We start from the raw sequence: 25,094 nt of genomic DNA, 5'->3' as shown, positions 1-25,094 counted from the left end.
AAGGAATCCAAGTATGACCTTCGTAAAGCCATTGAGACAGCCAAGGACCAATACCGATCCAAACTAGAGACCCAGACAGACACCCGGAGACTATGGCAAGGACTGAATGATATCACAGGTTTTAAAAAGAGTCAGTGCAAGATAGCAGACGATGACACATCCCTCCCAGATCATCTCAATGCCTCTATGCTCGCTTTGTGCAGAATTTCAGCGGAGAGGTAACACCTATTCCAAAAAGTCCTGACGAACCTATCCCAACAGTCACTGCATCAGAGGTCAGATCAGTTTTCCTTCGTGTGAATCCAAGGAAAGTGATGGGACCAGGCGGAGTACCAGGCCGTGCACTCAGAACTGGCAGCCATCTTCTCAGACATCTTCAATCTTTCCCTGCAGCAGGCCACTGTCCCTGCCTGGTTCAAGAGGGCCAATATCATCCCTGTGTCTAAGAAGGCTCGTGCAGCGTGTCTCAATGACTACCGCCTAGTGGCCCTAACTTTGGTAGTCATGAAATGCTTTGAAAGGCTGGTCATGGCATTAATCAACTCCAGCCTCCGCACTACTCTTGGCCCACTCCAATTTTCCTATCAGACCAACAGATTCGCATCAGATGCCATATCACTTGCCTTTCACTCCTCCCTCAAACATCTGGACACCAAGAACAGCTACGTAAGAATCCTACTCATTGACTACAGTTCAGCCTTCAACACTATTATCCCCTCAATTACTAAACTTAGTGATCTCGGACTAAGCCCCACTCTCTGCAACTGGATTTTCAGTTTCCTGACCCACAGGACACAAGCAGTGAAGATTGGGGACAATATTTCATCTTAACTAACACTCAACACTGAAATCCTCCAGGGGAGCGTACTCAGCCCCCTACTATACTCATTGTATACCCATGACTGCATCGCCAAATACCAGACTAATGCCATTTACAAGTTCGCTGATGGCACCACCATAGTCAGTTGAATCTCAGATGGTGACGAAACAGACTACAGATGGGAAGTGGAAGACCTGGAAAAATGATGCACTGAGAACAACCTAGCTCTCAATGCTGGCAAAACCAAGGAACTCATTATTGACATTTGGCGGGATGTTACTCATGCCCCCCTGCACATTAACAGCACAGAGTTGGACTGAGTGGAGAGTGTTAGGCTCCTGGGAGTGATCATGCACAACAAGCTTTCTTGGACTCTTCATGGACGCACTGGTTACAAAGGCCCAACAACATCTTTTCTTCCTCAGGCAGCTGAGGAAATTTGGCATAACAGTGAAACCCTTGCCAATTTTTATAGGTGCACCATCAAGAGCATTCTGTCTGGATGTATCACTATTTGGTATGGCAACTGTACCATTCAAGATTGGAAACGGTTACGGAGAGTGGTGAACTCAGCCTGGACAATCATAAAGTCCAACCTCCCATCTATAGAATCCATCCAGCAAGGAAAGGCCGCCTGCATTCTTAAAGATCCATCCCACCCTGGCAATGTTTTTCTACAATCTCTACCATTGGGGAGAAGGTACAGAAGCCTAAACACGCACACCAGCTAGTTTAGAAACAGTTTCTACCCTACTGTTTTTAGAATACTGAATGGACTCACAAACTCTTAACTCTCAAACTCTTAGTGGGCAGCACGGTGGCACAGTGGTTAGCACTGCTGCCTCACAGCGCCAGAGACCCGGGTTCAATTCCCGCCTCAGGCGACTGACTGTGTGGAGTTTGCACGTTCTCCCTGTATCTGTGTGGGTTTCCTCTGGGTGCTCCAGTTTCCTTCCACAGTCCAAAGATGTGCAGGTCAGGTGAATTGACCATGCTAAATTGCCTGTAATGTTAGGTAAGGGGTAAATGTATGGGTGGGTTGCACTTCAGCGGGGTGGTGTGGACTTGTTGGGCCGAAGGGCCTGTTTCCACACTGTAAGTAATCTAATCTAAATTTGCCTGTACCTGTGTTTGCCGCTGTTTACTTATTCTTTACTTATCTATGCTACTTAATTCTGTGATCTGCCTGTATTGCTTGCAAGACAAAGCTTTTCACTGTGCCTCGGTACACTTGACAATAAATTCAATTCATTCATTCAATTCATTCATTTGTTTATTCAGCTGGTACAAACACAATTTGTACAACCTTCTGTGTAACTTTCCTATTGTCCACAGCTCATTAGGCTAAATATCTAATTCCTTTCCACAAAATGTTATCTTGGATTGTCAATTCATCTCTGAATGTCCCAAATGCTCTGACAGCGACAGATGTGTTCTTGATGCATTCAGTCCATTCTTTTATCTCTCATTCCTGCAACAGGAAGGAACTAGAACAAATCTTTTCTTTATAGCAGAGAATACTGAGGGGGTCATGATTGAGGTGTATTACATTATGGAGGGGTATAGACAGGGTGAATAGAGAACAGCTGTTCCCCATGGTTGAGAGGTCAATCACGAAGGGGCATAGTTTTAGGGTAAGGGGCATGAGATTCAGAGGGGATTTGAGAAAAAACCCTTTCATTGGGGACATTGGGAATCTGGAATGCACTGCCTGGGAAGGTAGTGGGAGGCTGGTAACCTTACAACCTTCAACAAATATTTAAATGAACACTTGAAATATAAATTCAAGGATAGTGGACAAGTGCAGAAATTGAGATTAGCATGCCTTTAATGATAGTGATGCAGATTGCAGACTCGATGGGCTCTTTCTGCGTTATATGACTCAATGACAATGATTCGATGAAATGTGTGAAAGTTAAGTCACATGCTTAATGTTTACTATTTTGGAATTGTATCGAGGGACTGTGAATAGATTTCCGCTGCAAATTTAGATTCACAAAGCATGAATACTAGCTGGTATTACAGAATATCCAAAAATAATAAAATTTGGATTTTCTGCCGTGTAATCTTGTTGGCAAGTTTAAATTCCAGCCATTGTTCAAAAAAGTATTGGTAGGTTTTGGAGGTGCCCTGACTGTAAGCGATGTAAGTACTATAGTAACATACCTGGCCACGTTAATGACTCATGGCCTTTTCAATAATAATTGCCTCAGTACTTATTTAAAGGAATGTCAACTTCTCATTCTTGAAGTGGCAGTTTAGGGAATAGAAAGAGAAAATGTACTTCAAGGTTTTATTTTCAGCGTGAGCTCTGAGGTTTTCCTCATGAGGAAACTTGCCTATTTGAGGGATTTTAAAAATATAATCACAATCAGCAAATAATAGCCATGATTTGGAGATGCTGGTGTTTTACTGGGGTGAACAAAGTTAAAGATCTCACAACACCAGGTTATAGTCCACCAGGTTTATTTGGAAGCACTAGCTTTCGGAGTGCTGCTCCTTCAACCAACACCTGATGAAGGGCCAGTTCTCTGAAAGCTAGTGCTTCCAATTAAACCTGTTGGACTATAAACAAATACAGTAATACAGCTATTACAAAAAGAATTGGTTTGAAATACATAAATATTGATTATTTCTTTCTGCTGCTAACTGCTTAAAATATTATAGGATTGGTTTTATTTAAAAATATATCAAATAGTGGATAAGTATAGGTAGGGAATACAGTAGTGTATTGGAAAATGGAAAAGGTGACTCGTCTGTGCGAGTTGATTTGTGCATAACCAGTTAATGTGTACAAAGTTAAAAATCACACAACACCAGGTGATAGTCCAACAGGTTTAATAGGAAGCACTAGCTTTCGGAGCATTGCTCCTTCATCAGGTGGTTCATCACAACCGCCTGATGAAGGAGCAGCGCTCCGAAAGCTCGTGCTTCCTATTAAACCTGTTGGACTATAACCTGGTGTTGTGTGATTTTTTTTTAAACTTTGTACACCCCAGTCCAACACCGGCGTCTCCAAATCACGACTTTTAACATGTGTAAGGAGAAAGTGAGGTCTGCAGATGCTGGAGATCAGAGCTGAAAAATATGTTGCTGGAAAAGCGCAGCAGGTCAGGCAGCATCCGAGGAGCAGGAGAATCGACGTTTCGGGCATGAGCCCTTCTTCAGGAAATGTGTAATATGTGTAAGTTTATTTCAAAGGTACCTCGCTGGCACAGGTCACCTCAGTACTCCCTACTGCTTCGTGGAAACCATTTAGGATCTGGCTGAGAGTAAAGCTACTTGGGACCAATGACGCGGCGGTGAGTTTTGAAGCGGGGCGCAATTAAACACATCCAATTCCCCCGTGAAACTGTCAGCATTTGAGTATTCAGTGCAAGCCTAACTTTTTAAAAATTGCACGGCGGACTGAAAGTGTCAGGGTTTGGTGTTTGCAGCACGCCCTTTGAATGGATTTTCATCTTCTACTGATAAGACCAGCCGGTGAGTTGCACTGAGCGCCAGCATCTTGCTGCTCCCAGGGTGTGTGCCTGTATTCTGAGTTGTATTTCTCTGCCTTTTGGAAGCCTGCGGTTCATCTCCCTAACGACCGTGCGGTTGCTAGGTGATGTCACCCGCAGGCCGGCCCGGGGCTCGCGATGCCAAGCGGCGGTGGCGGTTTGCGGCTGTCGGGGGGAGGGAGAGCGGGCCGGGGGCTCGCTGCTCTCAGCTGCTGTGCGGAGCCGATGGCGCGGTGCGAGGCGGCCGGCGGTCGGTGCTGCTGCGCCCAGGCCGGGCCGAGCGGAGAGTGAGAGTCCTCGGGCTGCGGGCGCCATGTGTCGGCCTCACTGAAGAAACAAAAGGTGAGAACCCGGCGCTGCTCGGAGAGAGTTAGTCCATGACCCCTCTCCGTCCCCCCCCCCCACCCCACATTAAACTCTGGGAACCGACACAAATATCCTTCTAAAACGAAGAAAGCGTCAACTGAAAGCAAATCCACACTGAGAAATCTTTAATTTAAACCCACGTTACATCTGGGTAAAGCTTCGGTGTCTCCATGCATTTATTTTAAACTATCAGTGATTCCCATGCATTTTCTTAAAACTATCGGATCCCATGCATTCTGTTAGCAGCTGAGAACAAGGCAAAATACCCCACAGTGAAACAATACCGTACCAGACCATTGGGGCCATCCCTAATACTAGGTGTAGTTAGAGTTAAAAATGTGTTGCTGGAAAAGCGCAGCAGGTCAGGCAGCATCCAGGGAACAGGAGAATCGACGTTTCGGGCATAAGCCCTTCTTCAGGGCTTCTTAGTTAGAGTTATCCACACTCTGGCTTATGCTTTCCTAACTTACAGCGTTTGGCTTTCAAGGTATTTATTATTTTCCCTTTTGGAAGTTACGATCGAGTCTGCTTCCACTGTGTCCCAACCCCCTATTTTCAAGCAGTTTATTGTAGATCATGCCAACTTGCTGCATTAAATAAGTTTCATTGTGTACTGTATGGTTCTTTTTGTTTCCCAGTTGCCTTAAATCTGTGTTCTCTGGTCACAACTCTTCTGACAAAGACCTTTATGATTTTTACCACTTCTAGCAAACCTGTTAATTGCTGTGCTTGAAGGAGAACTATCCAAACTTTTCTAGTCTGTCATCACTGACAGCATTCTTATAAATCTCTCTGACATCCCAAGGTCTTGGCATCCTTTCTTAATGTGTAGTGCCCAGAGCTAAACTTATTTCAGCTGAGGCCAAATTAGTATTTTATAATGTGACCAACAGTTTTCTTTGCATTTAAAGAAACTGGACAGAGAAATTGTCAGATTTCCAAATTCCCCCCTGTCTTAAACAATATGCTACATGAACACTTATTCTGAACTTTCTGTTAGGTAATTTGACAAGGGGACACAATTGGAATTTGGTAACATGAGAAAACTCTTAAATCATATCAGTAATAACAGCTCTTTAATGGGTGAACTCATGAACTCTTTTTAGCTGTAATATTGAAATGCAGCCACTGTTAATATCATTGCCAGACTGATTAATTGTACATGTGATAGTTTGTGATGTTTTGAGAGATGATCGCATGTACAGGGCCCTGGTGAGACTGCACCTGGAGCATTGTGTGCAGTTTTGGTCTCCAAATTTGAGGAAGGACATTCTGGCTATTGAGGGAGTGTGGCGTAGGTTGATATGGTCAGTTCCTGGAATGGTGGTACTATTATATGTTAAAAGATTGGAGTGACTGGGCTTGTATACACTTGCGTTTAGAAGGATGTATAAGATTATTAAAGGATTGGGCACTCTGGAGGCAGGAAGCATGTTTCCGCTGATGGGTGAGTCCAGAACCAGAGGACACAGTTTAAAAATAAGGGATAGGCCATTTAGATTAGATCAGACTACTTAGTGTGGAAACAGGCCCTTCGGCCCAAGAAGTCCGCTTCGGCCCAAGAAGTCCACACCGACCCTTCGAAGAGCAAGCCACCCAGACCCATTCCCCTACACCTAACACTGTGGGCAATTTAGTATGGCCAGTTCACCTAACCTGCACATTTTTGGACTGTGGGAGGAAACTGGAGCACCCGGAGGAAACCCACACAGACACAGAGAGAACGTGCAAACTCCACACAGACAGTTGCCTGAGCCGGGAATTGAACCCGGAGTTGAGGAGAAACTTCTTCACCCAGAGAATGGTGGATATATGGAATGCTCTGCCCCAGAAGGCAGTGGAGGCCAAGTCTCTGGATACTTTCAAGAAAGAAATGGATAGAGCTCTTAAGGATAGTGGAATCAAGGGTTATGGGGATAAGGCAGGAACAGGATACTGATTGTGGATGATCAGCCATGACCATAATGAATGGTGGTGCTGGCTCGAAGGACCGAATAGCCTACTCCTGCACCTATTGTCTATTGTTAATGTTTTAAGGATAATCTAAACATAAGGGGTAGCCCATTTGAAATGAGGAAACATATTTTCTTTGAGGGTTGTGAATTTTTAGAATTCCTTTCCTCAGAGTAGCGAATATATATTTAAATATCTTTTAAGGCAGAGCAGATATATTCTTGATTACCAAGGAGATAAAAGATTTATTAGAAATGTGCAGGAATGTAGAGTTGAGGTTAAAATCATATCCGCCACCAATCTAATTGAATAGTGGATTGGACTCGAAGGGCTGAGTCGCCTACTATTGTTCCTTGGTTGTATGATTGAAAGTTCTCTTTTCTTTAAAGCTATTAATGAATATCTCACAATTTATCTTGGAGTTATGCTTGCTGAGATAAGCTAACTCTGACCAGTGATCGAATATGGAGCGATTCTGCTTGGAATGGTTCAGCACAGCATCTTGTTCTGTATTTATGCAAGGCTTGCCCAGTACAACTAATTGGGTTGCTTCTTGGCAGGGAATGTTAGTCAATATTCTACTTGCGAGAAATCTGTATAGAATCTTGTTTAAACTCCACTTTGCAAAGTCTATATAGGTTAGGTGTTTGCCTATCAATTTCCTATTTATTAAGTACTGACAAAGGAGCAAAAAAGGTGGAGGTTAGTACCAGAACTGAGGTTATAGTTCAAGAAAGACTGAACAGGGTGTGACGGTTGACATAACGGATTTTAAAATACGTTGGGATTGTATTTTAGTTTATGTTGTATGTAAAAAGCTTTGCTTATTCCATTTTATCTTTTCCTTTGCATAATAAACTTGTTTTATTGTTAAAACCAGATGTGTAACATTGTGTGCTTGTTATGGTGAAAGACCATTTCATTAAATATATCAAGCCAGATATTGGTCTGGAATATTATTTTGTCCAAACAATAAGGTCAGCTGGGATCATAACATTGGGGAATATAAAACTAGGGATAATCAGTATAAGATAGTCATGAAATTTGGGGGGTAGGTATAGGACAGATGTTAGGGGTAGATTCTTTACTCAGCGAGTCGTGAGTTCATGGAATGCCCTGCCAGTAGCAGTGGTGGACTCTCCTTCATTATGGGCATTTAAACGTGCATTGGATAGGCATATGGAGGATAGTGGGCTAGTGTAGGTTAGGTGGGCTTGGATCGGCGCAACATCGAGGGCCAAAGGGCCTGTACTGCGCTGTATTCTTCTATGTTCTATATGTTCTATGAATAAATTAATTAAGTAGAAATGAGTTTCAAATGAGGTGTTGCTGGTCTGGGAGCACATGTTGGTCAATGAGCATTGGTGATAGTGAACAAAACTGTACTTGAATGTACGTTAGGCTACAGGGAGCAGAGTCTTAGGTGAACTTAAGTTCATACAAGGTAGAAATTGGGAAACTAATCATGAAAGTCATGTCTCGAGGTAACAGTATACGGCTGATGGTTTAAGCTGCAAATGGGCTGAGGCAAGAGCAGATACGTGTAATATTACAAATGCTACAGTAGGCATTCTTGGTGATAGAGGATTTAGGATCAGAACCTTAGCTCAGAGTCAAATGGGTCATCTAGATTCTGGTTCTGAGAGTGGCCAGGGAGGGAAATAGAATTGAAAGCTAGGAAACGGGGGTTTATGGCAGAATTTTCAGACAGTGACTTTGATTTTTCCATTTATCTCCTCGGAAGGACATTTAATAATGAACATCTGACCAGCATGACTGACCAGAGGTATTGTATTGTTGAGAAAGGTGGCAGTTGAGGTAGAGCTGTGTGTTGTCAGGATATATGTGAAATCTGACTTGCTTTCAAATTATATTGTGGAGAAGCAGCATGCAGATGAGAAATTGAGCGGGGTGCAGGATGGAACCTTGAGGATTTCTGAGATCATGATGCAGAAATGGGAAGATAAGTCTTTGCAAAAGCTTCTCGACCTGTTACTGGATATATATGAATAAAACCAGTTGGGCAGAATTGGTGAGATGTTGGAGAAGGGTGATGCAGTCAATCTTGTCAAAGGTTGCAGACAAGTCAAGAATGAGGAACGAGTGTGGTGAGTTAATAGTACCAGATTAACTGGCTGCTTTTCTAATTTATGCTGAAGTTATGAAAGACATTATTTTTGGTGTAAACTAGCTCACTGGTACAGTTCTATAAGGTAGCATGCTCCATAAAAGCCTTTGAGAAAAGAGTTGCTGTTGCTTATACCGTGACTACTTGTTTATTCCTCCTGAATATTTGTTTCTGACACTACTTTGACTAATGACCTGGAAGTGAACACCGTTTCGGGGAGTTATTTTTCACATTTGCTGGTGACTAATTAATCAAAGGCTGACTATGTTGGATTAGATCTGAGTTTAACATGCATGTTAATACACAAACTTGGTAGGAAGTGAATTTTCACAGACCATGTTAATAACTGAGTGAAAGTGAGAGTTATGTTTGGTGTACTGTCACAAATCCGTTTTTGTACCTGTTTCTGAATTGTGATGATGTTCATCCAACAACCAAGTTACAATAAGTGAGTGATCAAACACTGAAATTTCTTTAACAGTCTGATAACTATTGCAAATTAAGCTCATGTTTGACATCTCAAAAGAATTAAGCGTAGTAAGAGATATTGAAAGCAGTGGAGAGGATTGAAAATGGGTAAAATTTGCCATTCAAAATTTACCGTCTATGTTGATCCGAGTCCCACGAGGGCAATTTTGCTTCTGAATGAGATCGATACTAGGTGTTATGCCTCACTGGGTAGTCCAGTGGAAATCAGTCCTGCTATTCCCTGAGTCATTGCATAGGTTAAGATTTTAAGAAGTACACAATTCCCCAATTTACCTGATTTTCAGTCCCAAGTTCATGGACCAGGTTTCTGTACTTAACAATAATTATATTTGTTATTAATAAATAAACTCTGGCTACAGAGGAACAGTTATGAACCATCAGCATACAATTCTACTATTTAAAACTCTAACCCCTTTTTTAAACTCCCTCTCTACATGTGCAGACGGACAGGGAAATAAAACCTGGGTGTATTGGGCAGAGGGAAAGATTGGGAAGGCAATTCAGTGATCTCTGTTCAGAGGGTTTGCTGACATGATTTTCATGCTGATCAGATACTTCCACTTGTTTTCAGGAGACATGTGATTGGTTCATACTTATGAAAGTCTGTGACACGTTAATTAAAAGTCTCAGCTTACAGCAACTGCTGAAGGAAAAATAGTTGTTTCAAATTTAAAGTGTTTTTTTCTGCAGAGAATGTATACAACTTCCTGAGATTTTGGAGATCTGATGACCTCTCATTGCCTTACTTTTACCCCTAAGTTATTCACCTACCTGGGAACCAATCATATGGTTGTCGGCAGACACAAGATTTTTGTCAATTACTCATCACTAGTCCACAGACCAATTTAGCTGTCAGTTGTTGGCTGAATCACCATTCATACCACCTGCATGAATCTCTAGCTCATCTGCAAATTATCCACCACAACCTGAACCAGTAGCTGTGTAAACAGTATTTACAATGAGCTTTATTAATGAGGTTACTTTCTTTGAAAAGTGCAGCAATCCCTTAACAATCTTTGTTTTATCAAATTGTTATTTTCCTACTATATCCAAGATCAAAACTACAGAAAAATTAAAAAGGCATTGTAGGACTTGCGTAGAAAATCTAGGATGACCCTTTAATGTTCAGTGTTTCAGTGCCTTAAAATGCTATCTTTTGGGTGAGAAAAGGTTCTGTCCTCCTATTTGGATGGGTGTAGAAGACTGTACAGCAATGTTGAAAAACAGCGTGGGTGTCCTGGGTAACATAGAATGTTACAGCGCAGTACAGGCCCTTTGGCCCTCAGTGTTACGCCGACCTGTGAAATTAATCTGATGCCCATCTAACCTACACTGTTCCATTATCATCCAGATGTCCAATGCCCATTTAAATGTCCTTGATGTCGGCGAGTCTACCACAGTTGCAGTCAGGCTATTCCGTGCCCTTACTACTCTTTGAGTAAAGAACCTACCTCTGATATCGGTCTTAAATCTATCACCCCACAATTTAAAGCAATGTCCCCTTGTGTTAGTCTTCACTATCTGAGGAAAAAGGCTCTCACTGTCCACCCTATCTACCCTCTGATTATCTTCTACCTCTCAACTTTCTTCTCTCCAAAGAAAACAGCCTCCATTCCCTCAGCCTTTCCTCGTAAGACCTTCCTTCCATACCAGGCAACAGCCTAATAAATCTCCTCTGAACCCTTTCCAAAGCTTCCACATCCTTTCTATAATACTCCAGGTGTGACCTTACCAGTGTGTTGGACAGCTGAAGCATGACCGCGTGGCTCTGAAACTCAATCCCCCTAACAAAAAACGCCAACACATTGTATGCCTTCTTAACAATGCTATCAACCTAGGTGGCAACTTTCAGGGATTTATGCACCTGGACACCGAGGTCTCTCTCTTCATCTACACTGCCAAGAATTTTACCATTATCCCAGTACCCTGCATTCCTGTTACTTCTTCCAAAGTGAACTACCTCTCTCTTTTTCGCATTAAACTCCATTTGCCACTTCTCAGCCCAGCTCTGCATCTTATCTATGTCCCTTTGTAACCCCAACATCTTTTGGCACTATCCACAACTCTGCCTATCTTAGTGTCATCTGCAAATTTACTAAACCATCCTTCTACGCCCATATCCAGATCATTTATAAAAATTACAAACAACAGTGGCCCCAAAACAGACACGTGCGTCACACCACTGGTAACTGAGCTCCAGGATAAACATTTCCCATCAACCATCGTCCTCTGTTGTCTTTCAGCTAGCCGATTTCTGATTCAAACTGCTAAATCACCTTCAATCTCGAAACTCCTTATTTTGTGCAATAGCCTACCATGTGGAACCTTATCAAATGCCTGACTGAAGTCCATATATACCACATCAACCACCTTATCTTCATCCACCTGTTTTGTCACCTTCTCGAAGAACTCAATAAGGTTAGTGAAGCACGACCTACCCTTCACAAAACCATGTTGACTATCCCTAATCAAATATTCCTTTCCAGATAATTATAAATCCTATTTCCTATAACCTTTTCCAACACCTTACCCACAACCGAAGTAAGGCTTACTGGCCTATAATTACCAGGATTGTCCCGACTCCCGTTCTTAAACAAGGGAACAACATTCACTATCCTCCAGTCTGCTGATACTATTCCTGTCGACAATGATGACATAAAGATCAAAGCCAAAGGCTCTGAAATCTCCTCCCTGGTTTCCCAGAGAATCCGAGGATAAATTCCATTTGGCCCCGGGGTCTTCTCTATTTTCAGATCTTCCAAAATTGCTAAAACCTCCTCTTTGTCAACCTCCATCCCATCTAATATTGTAGCCTGTATCTCTGTGTTCTCACTAACATTGCCCTTTTCCAATGAATACTGATGAAAAGTATTCATTAAGCGCTTTCCCTATGTCCTCAGATTCCACACAACTTTCCACTAATAACCCTAATCTTACTCCAGTCATTTTTTTTATTCCTGATACAACTATAGAAGATGTATAGAAGATCAAGGTTTTCCTTGATTCTATCCGCCAACATCTTCTCATGTCCCCTCCTAGCTCTTCTCAGCTCTTTCTTTAGATCTTGCTAACTTGTAACTCTCAAGTCCCCGAACTGAGCCTTCATGTCTCATCCTCACATAAACCTGCTTCTTTCTCTTGTCAAGAGCTTCAACTTGTTTAGTAAACCATGGCTCCCTCTCTTGACAACTACCTCCCTGCCTGATAGGTATATACTTATCAAGGACCCACAATAGCTGTTCCTTGAATAAGCTCTTCATTTCAAGAGTAACCATTGCCTGCATTTTCCTTTTCCCATCCTATGCATCCTAAATCTTGCCTAATCACATCAGAATTGCCTTTCCCCAAGTTATACCTCTTTCCCTGCGGTATATACCTATCCCTGCCCATTGCTATTGTAAACATAACCGAATTGTGGTCATTATCGCCAAAGTGCTCACCTACCTCCAAATCTAACACCTGGCTGGGTTAATTCCCCAGTACCAAATCCAATATGGCATCATCCTTTGGCCTGTCTATATACTGTGTCAGAAAACCCTCCTGCAGACATTGAACAAAAACTGACCTATCTAAACTACTTGAACTATAGTATTCCCAGTCAATGTTGTGGAAGTTGACGTTCCCCATAACAACTACCCTGTTACTCTGCTCCTATCAAGAATCATCTTTGCTATCCTTTCTTGAACATCCCTGGATCAATTCAGAGGCCTATAGAAAACTTCGAACCTCTCCTGTTTCTAATCTCAGCCCAAACTACCTCAGTGGATGAGTCCTCAAATGCTATCTCAACTGCTGAAATACTACTTTTGATTAACAATGCCAACCCCCCCCCCTCCTCCCTTTACCATCTAAACATCTAAATCCCGGAATCTGCAATAACCATTCCTGTGCCTCCTCTAGCCATGTCTCTGAAATGGCCAAGACATCAAAGTCCCAGGCACCAATCCATGCTGCAAGGTCACCCACCTAATTCCGGGTGCTCCTGGCATTGAAGTACACACATTTCAAACCAACATCCTGATTGCCGGTGTCCTCTCGCGACCTTGTAAACCTATCCCTGACTTCACTACCCTTAACCTCCTGTACACTGAAACTATAATTCAGGTTCCCATTCCCCAGCTACATTAGTTTAACCCCCCCCCCACCCTCGAAATGCATTAGCAAATCTCCCCCCCCACCCCCAGAATATTGATACCCCTCTGGTTCAGTTGTAGACCATTCTGTTTGTAGAAGTCCCACCTTCCCCAGAAAGCGCTCCAATTATCCAAGAATCCGAAACTCTCCCTCCTGCACCATCCCTGTAGCTATGTGTTCAACTCCTCTCTCTCCTTATTCCTCTTCTCGCTAACACGTGGCACGGGTAACAAACCAGAGATAACAACTCTGTTTGTCCTACCTCTAGGCTTCCTCCCTAGCTCCCTGAGTTTCTGCCTTAGATCCCCACCTTTCTTCCTGCCTATGTCATTGGTGCCTACGTGGGCCATGACTTGGGGCTCCTCCCCCTTCCCCTCTGAGGAACAGGGACAGACTCTGTACCAGAGACCTGTGCCCCATTGCTTACCCCTGGTACCGCCCATCCAAAACGGTATACTTGTTGTTGAGGGGCACCACTACAGGAGATCACTGCACTGCCTGCCTATTCCCTTTCCTATCCCTGACGGTAACCCATCTACCTTCTTCACGTGGCTGTGGAATAACTACCTCCCTGTGACATAAATCTCTTAACTAATATCTGTAAAACTGATCAAATTGTCATTCATCTTATTTCTATTTCTGCACAAAATTGGTTATGTGATACATTATGTTATGTTTCATTATCATTTATTGGTGTTAACAAAATTTTGAAGACTCTGCACTATATGAATGCATTTTTTTAATGGTCAGTTTAATTCACAGGTGACGATGGAGATTAGTGGTCTCCCACTGGAGTTGTGGCGCCTGATTCTGGCCTATTTACCTCTCCCAGACCTGGGTCGCTGCTGTGTCGTGTGCAGAGCCTGGTATGAACTGATTATCAGCCTGGATAATACCCGATGGAGACAGCTGTGTCTTGGATGCAGTGAGTGCAAACACCCAAATTGGCCGAATCAACCTGATGTTGAGCCTCATTCTTGGCGGGAGGCTTTTAGGCAACACCATTTAACTTCAAAAATCTGGACTAGAAATGCTCAAGACCTGGAATCCTCAAATTGCTTGTATTTATTTAGGAGGAAGAAGGATAGAAAAACTATATTTGTAGGTCCAGCAAGTGAACATGTAAACCTCAGGAGTGCCTTAGCAGTTGCCAATGTGTATGATAAGATCATTATTTCACCTGGAGTATATGAAGAACAGAATGAGGTGACATTGAAGGTCCCGGTGGAAATAATTGGACAGGGAAAGCTAGGAGATGTGGCACTCCTTGTTAGCTTTGATCAACACTGTCCAACTGCACGACTATGCAATCTGGTCCTCATGCCTGCATGGTTCACACCTATTGTGTACAAGGTGAGCAATCATTCCAGAATATCTAAAATAATTTAGGAATCATTAGTTGAAACAATGCTAAATGACCTGCATTCCCATTAGTTGCATGCTATAATGGTCATAAGGTTGATGACTAATCATATCAATTAGCCTCTATAAATTGATCTGTAACAGACGCAGCAATGAAGAGCATTGTTCCAAAGTTACCTATTCTTCCCAGACATGCAGTATTCGCCATACGTCATAGTCTCTCATCGCTCGTATACAGTATGATCGGTGGGTATTCTTATCCTAATTTAAGCAGCTATTTTCCTAAGGAGGACATTTTGCACCTTAAGAAACCGAGAATTTATGGATTTAGGACCTGTAGGCTCAATCTGGATTGTTGTGTACTTTTCCTTGCTGAACTACATCCAATTTCCTACATTTAAGAGCTTTGTGGGTTAAGGTTACTGTAGTAATATAAATCTGTCAGACATTAGAATCTCTTGTGTCCTTGCCTGGTAATGGTTCAGTTTAAATCTGGTGAGGGATGGGAGGGTTTTATTGGCCAGTAATGGATGTATGCATTTTTCACTTTCTTGGCAACTAGTTGAGAAGTAGGCTGTAAATGTATTTGCCCTCACATTGTTCTGGCCTTCCCAAAAACAATAATCCTTCCTTGTCTTGTCCCACGTTCATGGAGTGGATACCCTCTACCAATGCAGAACCAATTGTCTCTCTCTAATAAAGATGCCTATGGATCTTTGTCGATAATAGCTCCTTACATTAGTCATTAAACATAACGATTTAGCTGGTGCTTTGACACAGAATCTTGATTAAAAAATATTTGGAGTGGTTAATCAGATGAATTTGGAGCTGCACAATAGATTAGATTAGATTAGATTAGATTACTTACAGTGTGGAAACAGGCCCTTCGGCCCAACAAGTCCACACCGACCCGCCGAAGCGTATACCACCCAGACCCATACTCCTAATTGCTAAAACATCACAACCACTATAAGTCATACTTAGTTTCACACCTGAATTCCTGATGTATGTTTCTGTCGCACAAAGCCCTTTGCAGTGAATGAAGAAATCATATGTCAATCATAGACCATTTGAAAATTGTTTGTGTATGTACAAGATACTTTATTCTCTATTGAACTAGACAAGTAACCCTTGGGACTGCAAGTTAAAATGCCAGCAATTCATCTGGTAATTGGCAAAGGTGGTATTATCGCTGGACTGTTAATTCAGAGACGCAGTTAATGTTCTGGGAACCTGGGTTCAAATCCCACCATAGTAGATGATGGAATTTGAAATCAATAAAAATCTGGAATTTAGAATTAAGAATTGATGACCATGAATCCTTTGCCAATTGACGGACAAACCCATCTAGTTCACAAATTTCCTTCAGGAAAGGAAATGCCATCCTTATTTGGTCTGGCCTACATGTGACTCCAGACCCACAACAATTAGGAATGGGCAATAAATACTGTCTAGCCAGCAACACCCTCTTACTGTGAATCAGTAGGAAAAACTGATGGGTGGGAGTCAGAAACATGACTGTGGAAACTTTTGGCTTATTTAAAACCCAGATGGTTCACCTGATGCCCTTCAGAAAGGGAGGACCTGCTATTTCTACCGCATCTGGGCCTAATGCAGGTTACTATTTCCATGTCATGTGGTTGACTCTATGCTCTCTGAGCAGGTAGGATTGAACAGTAAGTGTTGGCATGTTAGTGCAACTCCACTTAAAGAAAGAAAACCAAAAAGGACAGTCTTAGTTTAATGTGATGTTCATGATCACACATGTTGACTTTGTTACTTTTAATCAACAGACAATGTCCGGCCATGTCCAATTTGACAACTGCAATATAGAAAATGGGCAGCTGCAGATCCACGCCCCTGGAACCTGTCAAGTGAGGTTTTGTACTTTCAGCCAGTCTAGCATCAGTTTCCACAACGTTGCTCTCAGTATAATTGAAAACTGTGAGTTCAATGGAAGTGAGAGCACATCGGTGACTGTAGAGGGCTCCGGTCTGACTGAGAGAAACTGGGCCTGCAAACACCTGGCCGTGGCTGCCAAATCCAACTCTCTTTTGAATGTGCCAAGCCAAGCACTTTCAAATGCTTGTAGCTCTGAAAATCATTGTCAGCATTCATCGAGCAGCTTTAGAACATTTGAACTGAACGATAATGTGACTGGTTCACGCCATGCTTCAGCCTCCAAACAAAATTTCCAGAAACCCTGCATGAGAGATGGTCAGTGTAATGGAGAAGGATGCATTACAAAACGGAGTCCTTGTGAGGGGGACGTCATTACCTTAGAGACTGATTACAGTGACAGTGAAATGAGCACATGCAGTGAGAATGAAGATGATGAGCAATCTGTATATAAACTCTCTTACCAATCCCATGGTCTGAGTCGCCTTTTGGCAAGGACCAATCCGTTTAGGTCTCAAAAAAAGGGAACTGACCTCTTGCAAATGGATTTGGAATTAAAAACTCTGCAAAAGGAGCTACAGAAGGATAAAGAGGCTCAGGTTCTTGCCAGCAGCCTACATGGCTGCTTAATCCGGAAGTGCCTGTTTCGGGATGGAAAAGGTGGTGTGTTTGTCTGCAGTCAAGGACAAGCTAGACTGGAATGTAATATCTTCAGAAATCTGAGTTATGCTGTGCGATGCATCCAAAATGCCAAGGTACAATTAAGGACCATGATTTCAATTACACTTGGGCAAAGTTCAAGTTTTTAACATCAGGCCAGCTCTTGAACACTTCAGGATGTTGCAGTCTGATGAAATGGGCAGATACTTTATGGTTCCAATTTAGTGCTGTGAAATTATGCCGTATAGGAGAAAGAATGAGCAGTGATATTATGAACTAAATGATCCCAGTTTTGAATGGGGTGCAGGACCAGGAAACTTGGGTTTATGTACATACATTTTTGAACCTTGCAAAACAAATCTTTAAGTTTTGCTTTTAAAAAACTATATGGGATCCTTGGTTTTATTGGTTGAGAACAGAAATAATGAAGTTATACTAAATGTTTCTAAAATGCTGAAGCAATATCTCAATTTCTGGGCGCCATACATTAGAAGGATGCCAAAGCCTTGGGGAGAGTGCAGAGGAGCATTTACTAGTATTTAATGGGATGACATGTCTCAATTATGAGGAAAGACTTGAGCACTTGGACTTGCTGTCCTTAAAGCAGAGAAGGTACAGGGGAGTTATATAAACTGTTGACATTTATGAAAGGTTTGGTAGAGTAAGTAAGGAAAACTGACTCTAATGGAGAGGGTGATTTTTAAAAAAAGCATACAGACTTGAGATGGCAAAAGAAGGAAGAAGTGTTTTGTTTTATGCACCAAGGTATGATGACATGGAGTGCACCAGCAGAATACATAGTGAAAGGAAACTTCATTGAAATTTTTGAAAGGGAATTTGATAAATACCTGAAAGTTGGGGGAGGTAGGACTAAACAGATAAATATTGCAAAAAGCCTGGAAAGGCTGAATAGACCAGATAATGACTGTGAGGAAATTCAGCTTTCAAAAATCTTTTTTTTTAAACCTTTAAAAATAGATCCTTCCAAGAACAGAATAATTAGGAGTAAAAATAAGCTGTTTAATCTCCCTCAAGCCTGCTCTGCATTTGATAATTTTGCAGTTGTTCAGACTGTGATCTCAACTCCACTTGCCTGATTATCCCACAGAACCTTCGGGCTTCCCTTATTGGTCATAAATCTGTTTAATTCAGCCTTGAATACATTCAGTGACCCAGCCTCCACTGTTCTCTGGGGAAGAGAATTTCACAGACTAACAGCCCTCTAAGAGGAAAAAGAATTCCCCTAATCTCAGTGTCAAATGGGAAATCGCTAATGTTTATACTTTGTCTTCTGGTTCCAGTCTCCCCACGAGTTAAAACTCCTCTCAGCATCCATCCTGTTAAGCCCCTCAAAATCATATCTGTTTCAATATGATCATATCTAATTCTTCAAAATCTAATGGGTATTGGCCAAACATGCTCAATCTTTTCTCCTTCCCAGGAATCAATCCGGTGAACTGCTGCTATCAATTCTCCACTGCTTCAAACTGAACTCAAGGTTATAGTCTAACTAAGGTCCTGCACTGCTGTAGCAACACTTCCCTGCTTTCAAGTTTGACTCCTTTGCCAGGAAATGTCAACATTTTGTTTGTTTTCCTAATTACTTGCTGTACCTTCATACTCCCTTTTAGTGATTGGTGTACTAGAATACACTGACCCATCTGAGCCATAAAGTTTTGCAATCTCTCCCCAGTCAAATGACGTGTTGCTTTTTGATTTTTTTTCCTGCCTAAATGGACACTTTCACATGTTTGGAGAAAGTGAGGACTGCAGATGCTGGAGAGTCAGAGTCGAATTGTGTGGCACCGGAAAAGCACACCAGGTCAGGTAGCATCCGAGGAGCAGGAGAATTGACATTTCGGGCTTATGTCCAAAACATTGACTCTCAAGTTCGCATTTTTGGTTTGTGTGTGGAATGAGCTGTCAGAAGAAGTGATACATGCAGGTTGAGTTACAACATTTTAAAAGACATTTGGATAAGAAAGGTTTAGAGGGATATGGGCTGAAAATGTGTTGCTGGTAAAGCGCAGCAGGTCAGGCAGCATCCAGGGAACAGGAGAATCGACGTTTCGGGCATAAGCCCTTCCTGAAGAAGGGCTTATGCCCGAAACGTCGATTCTCCTGTTCCCTAGATGCTGCCTGACCTGCTGCGCTTTTCCAGCAACACATTTTCAGCTCTGATCTCCAGCATCTGCAGACCTCACTTTCTCCTTAGAGGGATATGGGCCAAAGGGAAGCAAGTGGGACTAGTTTGGTTGGGCAACTTGGTCGGCATGGACTAGTTGGACTGAAGGGTCTATTTCTGTCCTGTATCACTGACTGTTTGTTTTCAAGAGGAAACATACTTTCCAACTTCTCTTTTGCTACCTGTGTTACATGGAGATTCCTGTATTTAGTTCTACCATCATTGAAGTGCCCTGCATTCAGTTCCTCATTTAGTTACATGTTTGACATATAAGCTGTGACCTGGATTAGAGTGGTGCTGGAAAAGCGCAGCAGGTCAGGCAGCATCCGAGGAGCAGGAAAATCGACGTTTTGGGCAAAAAACCTTCATCAAGGGCTTTTCCAGCACCACTCTAATCTAGACTCTGATTTCCAACATCTGCAGTCCTCACTTTTGCTGAGATAAGCTGTGGCCGTCTTTCTGTCCTAAAAGAGCTGCTTTAATTTTGGGGAGCAATAAGACATCTCTCAGCTGTCTGTCCAAATGAATCTGGGCATCAACTGTTGGTAGATTGTGACCTGACGTGAAACAGAGTCATAGAAATGTACTGCACAGAAACAGACTCTTTGGTCCAACTCATCCACGCCGACCAGATATCCCAACCTAATCTAGTCCTATTTGCCAGCACTTGGCCCATATCCCTCTAAACCTTTCCTATTCATATACCCATACAGATGCCATTTTTGCTCCTTCACAATCTACAGATCCAGCTGATAGCACTGTCTTATTGCTCTTTTTAAAAAAAACTGCTCCAGGCTAACTTAATACTAATGGCTTACATTTTAAAAATTTAATCAAGAATAAAACATATAATCAAAAAAGAACCCACTCCACTCACTGTTGCAGATATACAGCAAGGCTATACTTAAAATTATGCACTTATCTGTTTTTGTACTGTGACTGCTCCCAAACAGGTTCCTCTAAGATCAGTTGTGAATTTCATTGTATAAGTTTTCCTGGACACACACTGATGTCCAGAGATATAAATTCAAACAACAAAAGGCAGTAACTAGGTGGTGTAGAACTAAATCTAATCCTTTACCATGCCATATATCCAGATAAGCATACTTTCCAACACAGATAAAGGATAGGGAAGAGCAATTTTTGTTGGATTTTCCCTTCATTTATCAAGGGCAGAGATAAGTATTATTATTTAACTTGACACCATTCAGGACAAAGCAACCCACTTGATTAGCACCACATCGACAAACATTCACTCCCTCCACAACCAATGCTCAGTAGCAGCATAGAACATAGAAAAGTACAGCACAGAACAGGCCCTTTGGCCCACAAAGTTGTGCTGAGGATTATTCCTAATCTAAAATAAAATAACCTAACCTATGCACCCCTCAATTCACAGCTGTCCATGTGCATGTCCAGCAGTCACTTAAATGTCCCTAATGACTCTGCTTCTACCAGCACCACTGGCAACGCATTTCCATGCATTCACAACTCTCTGCGTAAATAACCTATCTCTGATGTCTCCTCTATACCTTCCTCCTAATATCTTAAAAGTATGACCCCTCATGCTATTCAATCCTGCCCTGGGGAAAAATCTCTTGCTATTGACTCTATCCATGCCTCTCATTACCTTGTATGCCTCAATCCGGTCACCTCTCTTCCTCCTTCTCTCCAGAGAGAAAAGTCCAAGCTTAGTCAACCTCTCTTTGTAAGACAAGCCGTCCAGTTCGGGCAGTATCCTGGTAAACCTTCTTTGCACCCTCTCCAAAGCCTCCGTATCTTTCCTATAGTAGGGCGACCAGAACTGGACACAATATTCCAAGTGTGGTCTCACTAGGGTCTTGTCCAGTTGAAGCAAAACCTTGTGGTCCTTAAACTTGATCCCCCTTTTAATGAAAGCCAACACACCATATCCTTTCTTAATAACCCTATCCACTTGGGTGGCAACTTTGAGGGATCTATGCACTTGAGTACCAAGATCCTTCTATTCCTCCACACTGCCAAGAATTCTGTCTTTAATTCTATATTCAGCATTCAAGTTTGATCTTCCAAAATGCCTTGCTGAAGTCCATACATACCACATCCACTGCTCGACCTTCGTCAACCTATCTCGTCACCTCCTCAAAGAACTCAATAAGATTTGTGAGGCATGACCTGCCCCTCACAAAGCTATGCTGACTGCCTTTAATCACCTCTATGCTTTTCCAAATAGTCGTAAATTCTGTCCCTCAGAATTCTTTCCAAAACCTTGTTGACTACAGAAGTAAGACTGACTGGTCTGTAATTGCCAGAGATTTCCCTATTCCCCTTCTTGAAAAGAGGAACAATGTTTGCCTCCTTCCAGTACGACTCAAGTGGAGAGTGAGGAAGCAAAGATCTTCGCCAGCAGCTTAGCAATCTCCTTTCTCGCTACCCGGAGCAACCTAGGATAAATCTGGTCTGGCTTTGCGGACTTAACAATCTTAATGTTTACCATAATTTCCAGCACATCAGCTTCATCAATCCTGATCTGTTCAAACCTGTTTCCCAGCTCCTGAAAGTTCTCATTCACAATAAAGTCCCTTTTCTTAGTGAAAACCGAAGCAAAAACTCACTTAGGGCTTCCCTACCTGCTCAGACTCCACGCATAAGTTCCCTACACAATCACTGACCTGCCCTACCTTCTCCTTAATCATTCTCTTATTCCTCACGTATGAGTAAAATGCCTTTGGGTTCTCCCTAATCCTTTTTGCCAAGCCTTTTCATGCCCCCTCCTGGATCTCCTCAATCCAATTCTGAGGTCCTTTCTAGCAAGCCTGTAATCCTCTAAAACTGTGCTAGATCCTTGCTACCTCCACCTTACGTAAGCTGCCTTCTTCCTTTTGACGAGAAGCTCCTCTGTTCTCGTCATCCAAGGCTTCTTAATCTTACCCCTTCTTGCCTGTCTCAGAGGAACAAATTTGTGCATCACTCGCAACAACTGCTCCTTAAACAGTCTCCGCGTGTCTGTTGTGCCCTTTTTGTGGAACAATTGCTCCCAATCTGTACTTCCCAACTCCTGTCTGGTCGTGTCATAATTTCCTTTTCTCCAATGAAATATTTTCCTCTGGTAACTGCTCTTTTCCCTCTCCAAGGCTATGGTAAATGTGAGGCAGCTTGTGGTCACTGTCACCGAAGTGTACTCCCACCGTGAGATCTGACACCTGTCCTGGCTCATTGCTGAGTACCAAATCCAAAATGGCCTCTCCCCTTGTCAGCCTGTCTACATACTGAGTAGGGAAACCCTCCTGAACACACTTGACAAAAACATTTCCATCCAAACCATTTGCACTAAGGAGGTTCCAGTTAATATTGAGAAAGTTGAAGTCACCCATAATAACAACCCTGCTACATCTGCCAGCCTATGAGTTCTTCAATCTTTCTACTGCTATTAGGAGGTCTGTAGAAAACCCCCAAAGAGGTGGCTGCTCCCTTCCTGTTCCTAACTTCCACCCATACTTACTCAGAGAAACCTTCCTTGACAACCTTCGTTTCTGTAGCTGTGATGCATCCTCTGATTAGCGATGCTACACCCCCTCCTCTTTTTCCACCCTCTGTTCTTTTTAACCGTTCTAAACTCTGGAACATCTAGCAACCATTCCTCCCCCTGTGAAACCCACATCTGCATTATGGCCACAACATCATAGTCCCAAGTACTGATTCATGCTCTAAGTTCATCACTGTTTTTTCTGACATTCCTTGTGTTAAAGCAGACACACTTCAGCAGTGTGTACTATCTACGAGATATACTGCAGAAATTCATCAGAGATCCTCAGACAGCACCTTCCAAACCACAAACGTTTCCATCTAGAAGGACAAGGGCAGCTGATACATGGGAACACCACCACCTACATGTTCCCCTTCAAGCCACTTACCTAGACATCTATCGTTGTTCCTTCAATGTTGCTGGGTCAAAATCCTGGCATTTCCTCGCTAATGTCATTGGGGGTTAATCCACTGCATGTGAACTGCAGTGGTTCAAGAATGTAGCTCACCACCTTCTTGAGGCCAAATAGGGATAGGTAAATAAATGCTGGCCAGCCAGAAATGCCCGCATCCCACTAATTCACCAGAGCTTGGGCTGTGTGGTGGCAGGCATCTCTTGTTGACAGGTTGCGTCATTGGATCTGCTTCAGGACTTGGGATGATACTTGAAGTAGCACTGACAAAATGTTGCACTGTTAAGAGGCTTTTTTTTGTTATGGTCCCGCCTGGTCCCTCTTGAGTGGATTTAAGAGTGACAGCATTTGAAGAACATTGAATAGTTTTCTCCTGGTGTTCTTGTCAATTTTGTCCCTTGATCAACATCACTAAAACAAATTTTCATTTATTCTGTTATTTGCGGGATAATGTGCACAAATGATTGTCAAGTTTCCTACATTTTAACAGTGACTAAATTCGAAAATACTTCCTTAGCATTAAAGTGCTTTTGGATTTCCTGAGGTTGTGAAAGACTGTATAAAGAAATGCGTATTTTTTCTTGCTGCGCCTTTGGGGGATCCGAGGAACAGACTATTGCACACGGGTTTTCCTCCACCAAGCTCCTGAATGGTATATTTGTTTGTAAACTCCTGAGGAGCCCACTGCTGTTTGTCAGAGGTGGCTATTCTAATGGGACACAAAGTCTAGTACGGACAGTTCTGGTAATAGTGAGGTCAGTTTTCTAACTAATCTCAGGGTTCAGTACTGTGATATGCAACTGTATTCAAATTTCCCTTGATAATGTTTTTGAAAAACCATCTCAGGAACAGGGAGGAGTAGATTCTAACAACTCCAGGGTTAATTACCAGTCTGTACTTCGGCTTTGGGCAAATAGTTTCTGAAGCCCAGGATTTTGTCTGTTTGATCTGTACCAAGCAAAGGTCACTATTGCTGATCCTGGAATAGCTAACATGAGCAGGTGGAAATGTGTCTACTCACATCTAGTTTTATTACATATAGAATATTGGGATATTTTAGCAAGTTTTGTATTTATGGAGAGAACTAACATGTTCACAACCTTAGGATGTCCCAAAGTACTTGACAGTCAATGAAATACTTCTGAAGGTCAATGACAGGATAATCTGTTTTCATTATGTTGGTTGTAGGAACATTATTCTCTCTGACACTAGAGAGAACTCATCATCTTTTCTTCGAATAGTTCTTTATATAAAAATTTAGATCATATGTACATTTTTAAGAAGGATTATTGTCTCATCTGAAAATATTTTTTAATGTAGCATTCCTTCAGCAGTGAAGTGTATGTGTACACTTACTGTACCTTGTTTATTTACTTACAAAGGAAAACCACAGGCACTAAACAAGCATTCTGTCTCTGATGATTTTTGATGCTAGTTCAGAAGTTTTTTTTCCAAATGTTGGATATGAAATGTAGCAGAGCTGCAAGTGTGTTGCTGGAAAAGCGGAGCAGATCAGGCAGTATCCAAGGAGCAGGAGAATCGACGTTTCGGGCATAAGCCCTTCTTCAGGAATGAGGAAAGTATGTCCAGTAGGCTAAGATAAAAGGTAGGGAGGAGGGACTTAGGGGAGGGGCGTTGGAAATGCGATAGGTGGAAGGAGGTCAAGGTGAGGGTGATAGGC

At 42.3% G+C, this 25,094-nt stretch overlaps 1 protein-coding gene across 4 annotated transcripts in view; it reads left to right on the top strand.

Moving 5' to 3' along the window:
- Nucleotides 1–4,024: 4,024 nt before the first annotated feature.
- Nucleotides 4,025–25,094, top strand: part of fbxo10 (F-box protein 10) — a 47,378-nt gene continuing 26,308 nt past the window's right edge. For 2 of the 4 annotated variants that reach the window (XM_043719731.1, XM_043719739.1), the window contains exons 1-3: nt 4,129–4,303; nt 14,153–14,743; nt 16,546–17,406. In XM_043719731.1, the coding sequence (XP_043575666.1) occupies nt 14,159–14,743; nt 16,546–17,406 (1,446 nt within the window). In that variant the 5' untranslated portion in view covers nt 4,129–4,303; nt 14,153–14,158. The other 2 variants (XM_043719740.1, XM_043719736.1) reach the window with 2 other exon arrangements.

The sequence above is a fragment of the Chiloscyllium plagiosum genome, chromosome 2 (assembly GCF_004010195.1).
Source record: "Chiloscyllium plagiosum isolate BGI_BamShark_2017 chromosome 2, ASM401019v2, whole genome shotgun sequence".
Classification (NCBI taxonomy): domain Eukaryota; kingdom Metazoa; phylum Chordata; class Chondrichthyes; order Orectolobiformes; family Hemiscylliidae; genus Chiloscyllium; species Chiloscyllium plagiosum.
Note: the sequence above shows the minus strand (reverse complement) of the source record. Positions and strands in the feature narration are given on the sequence as shown.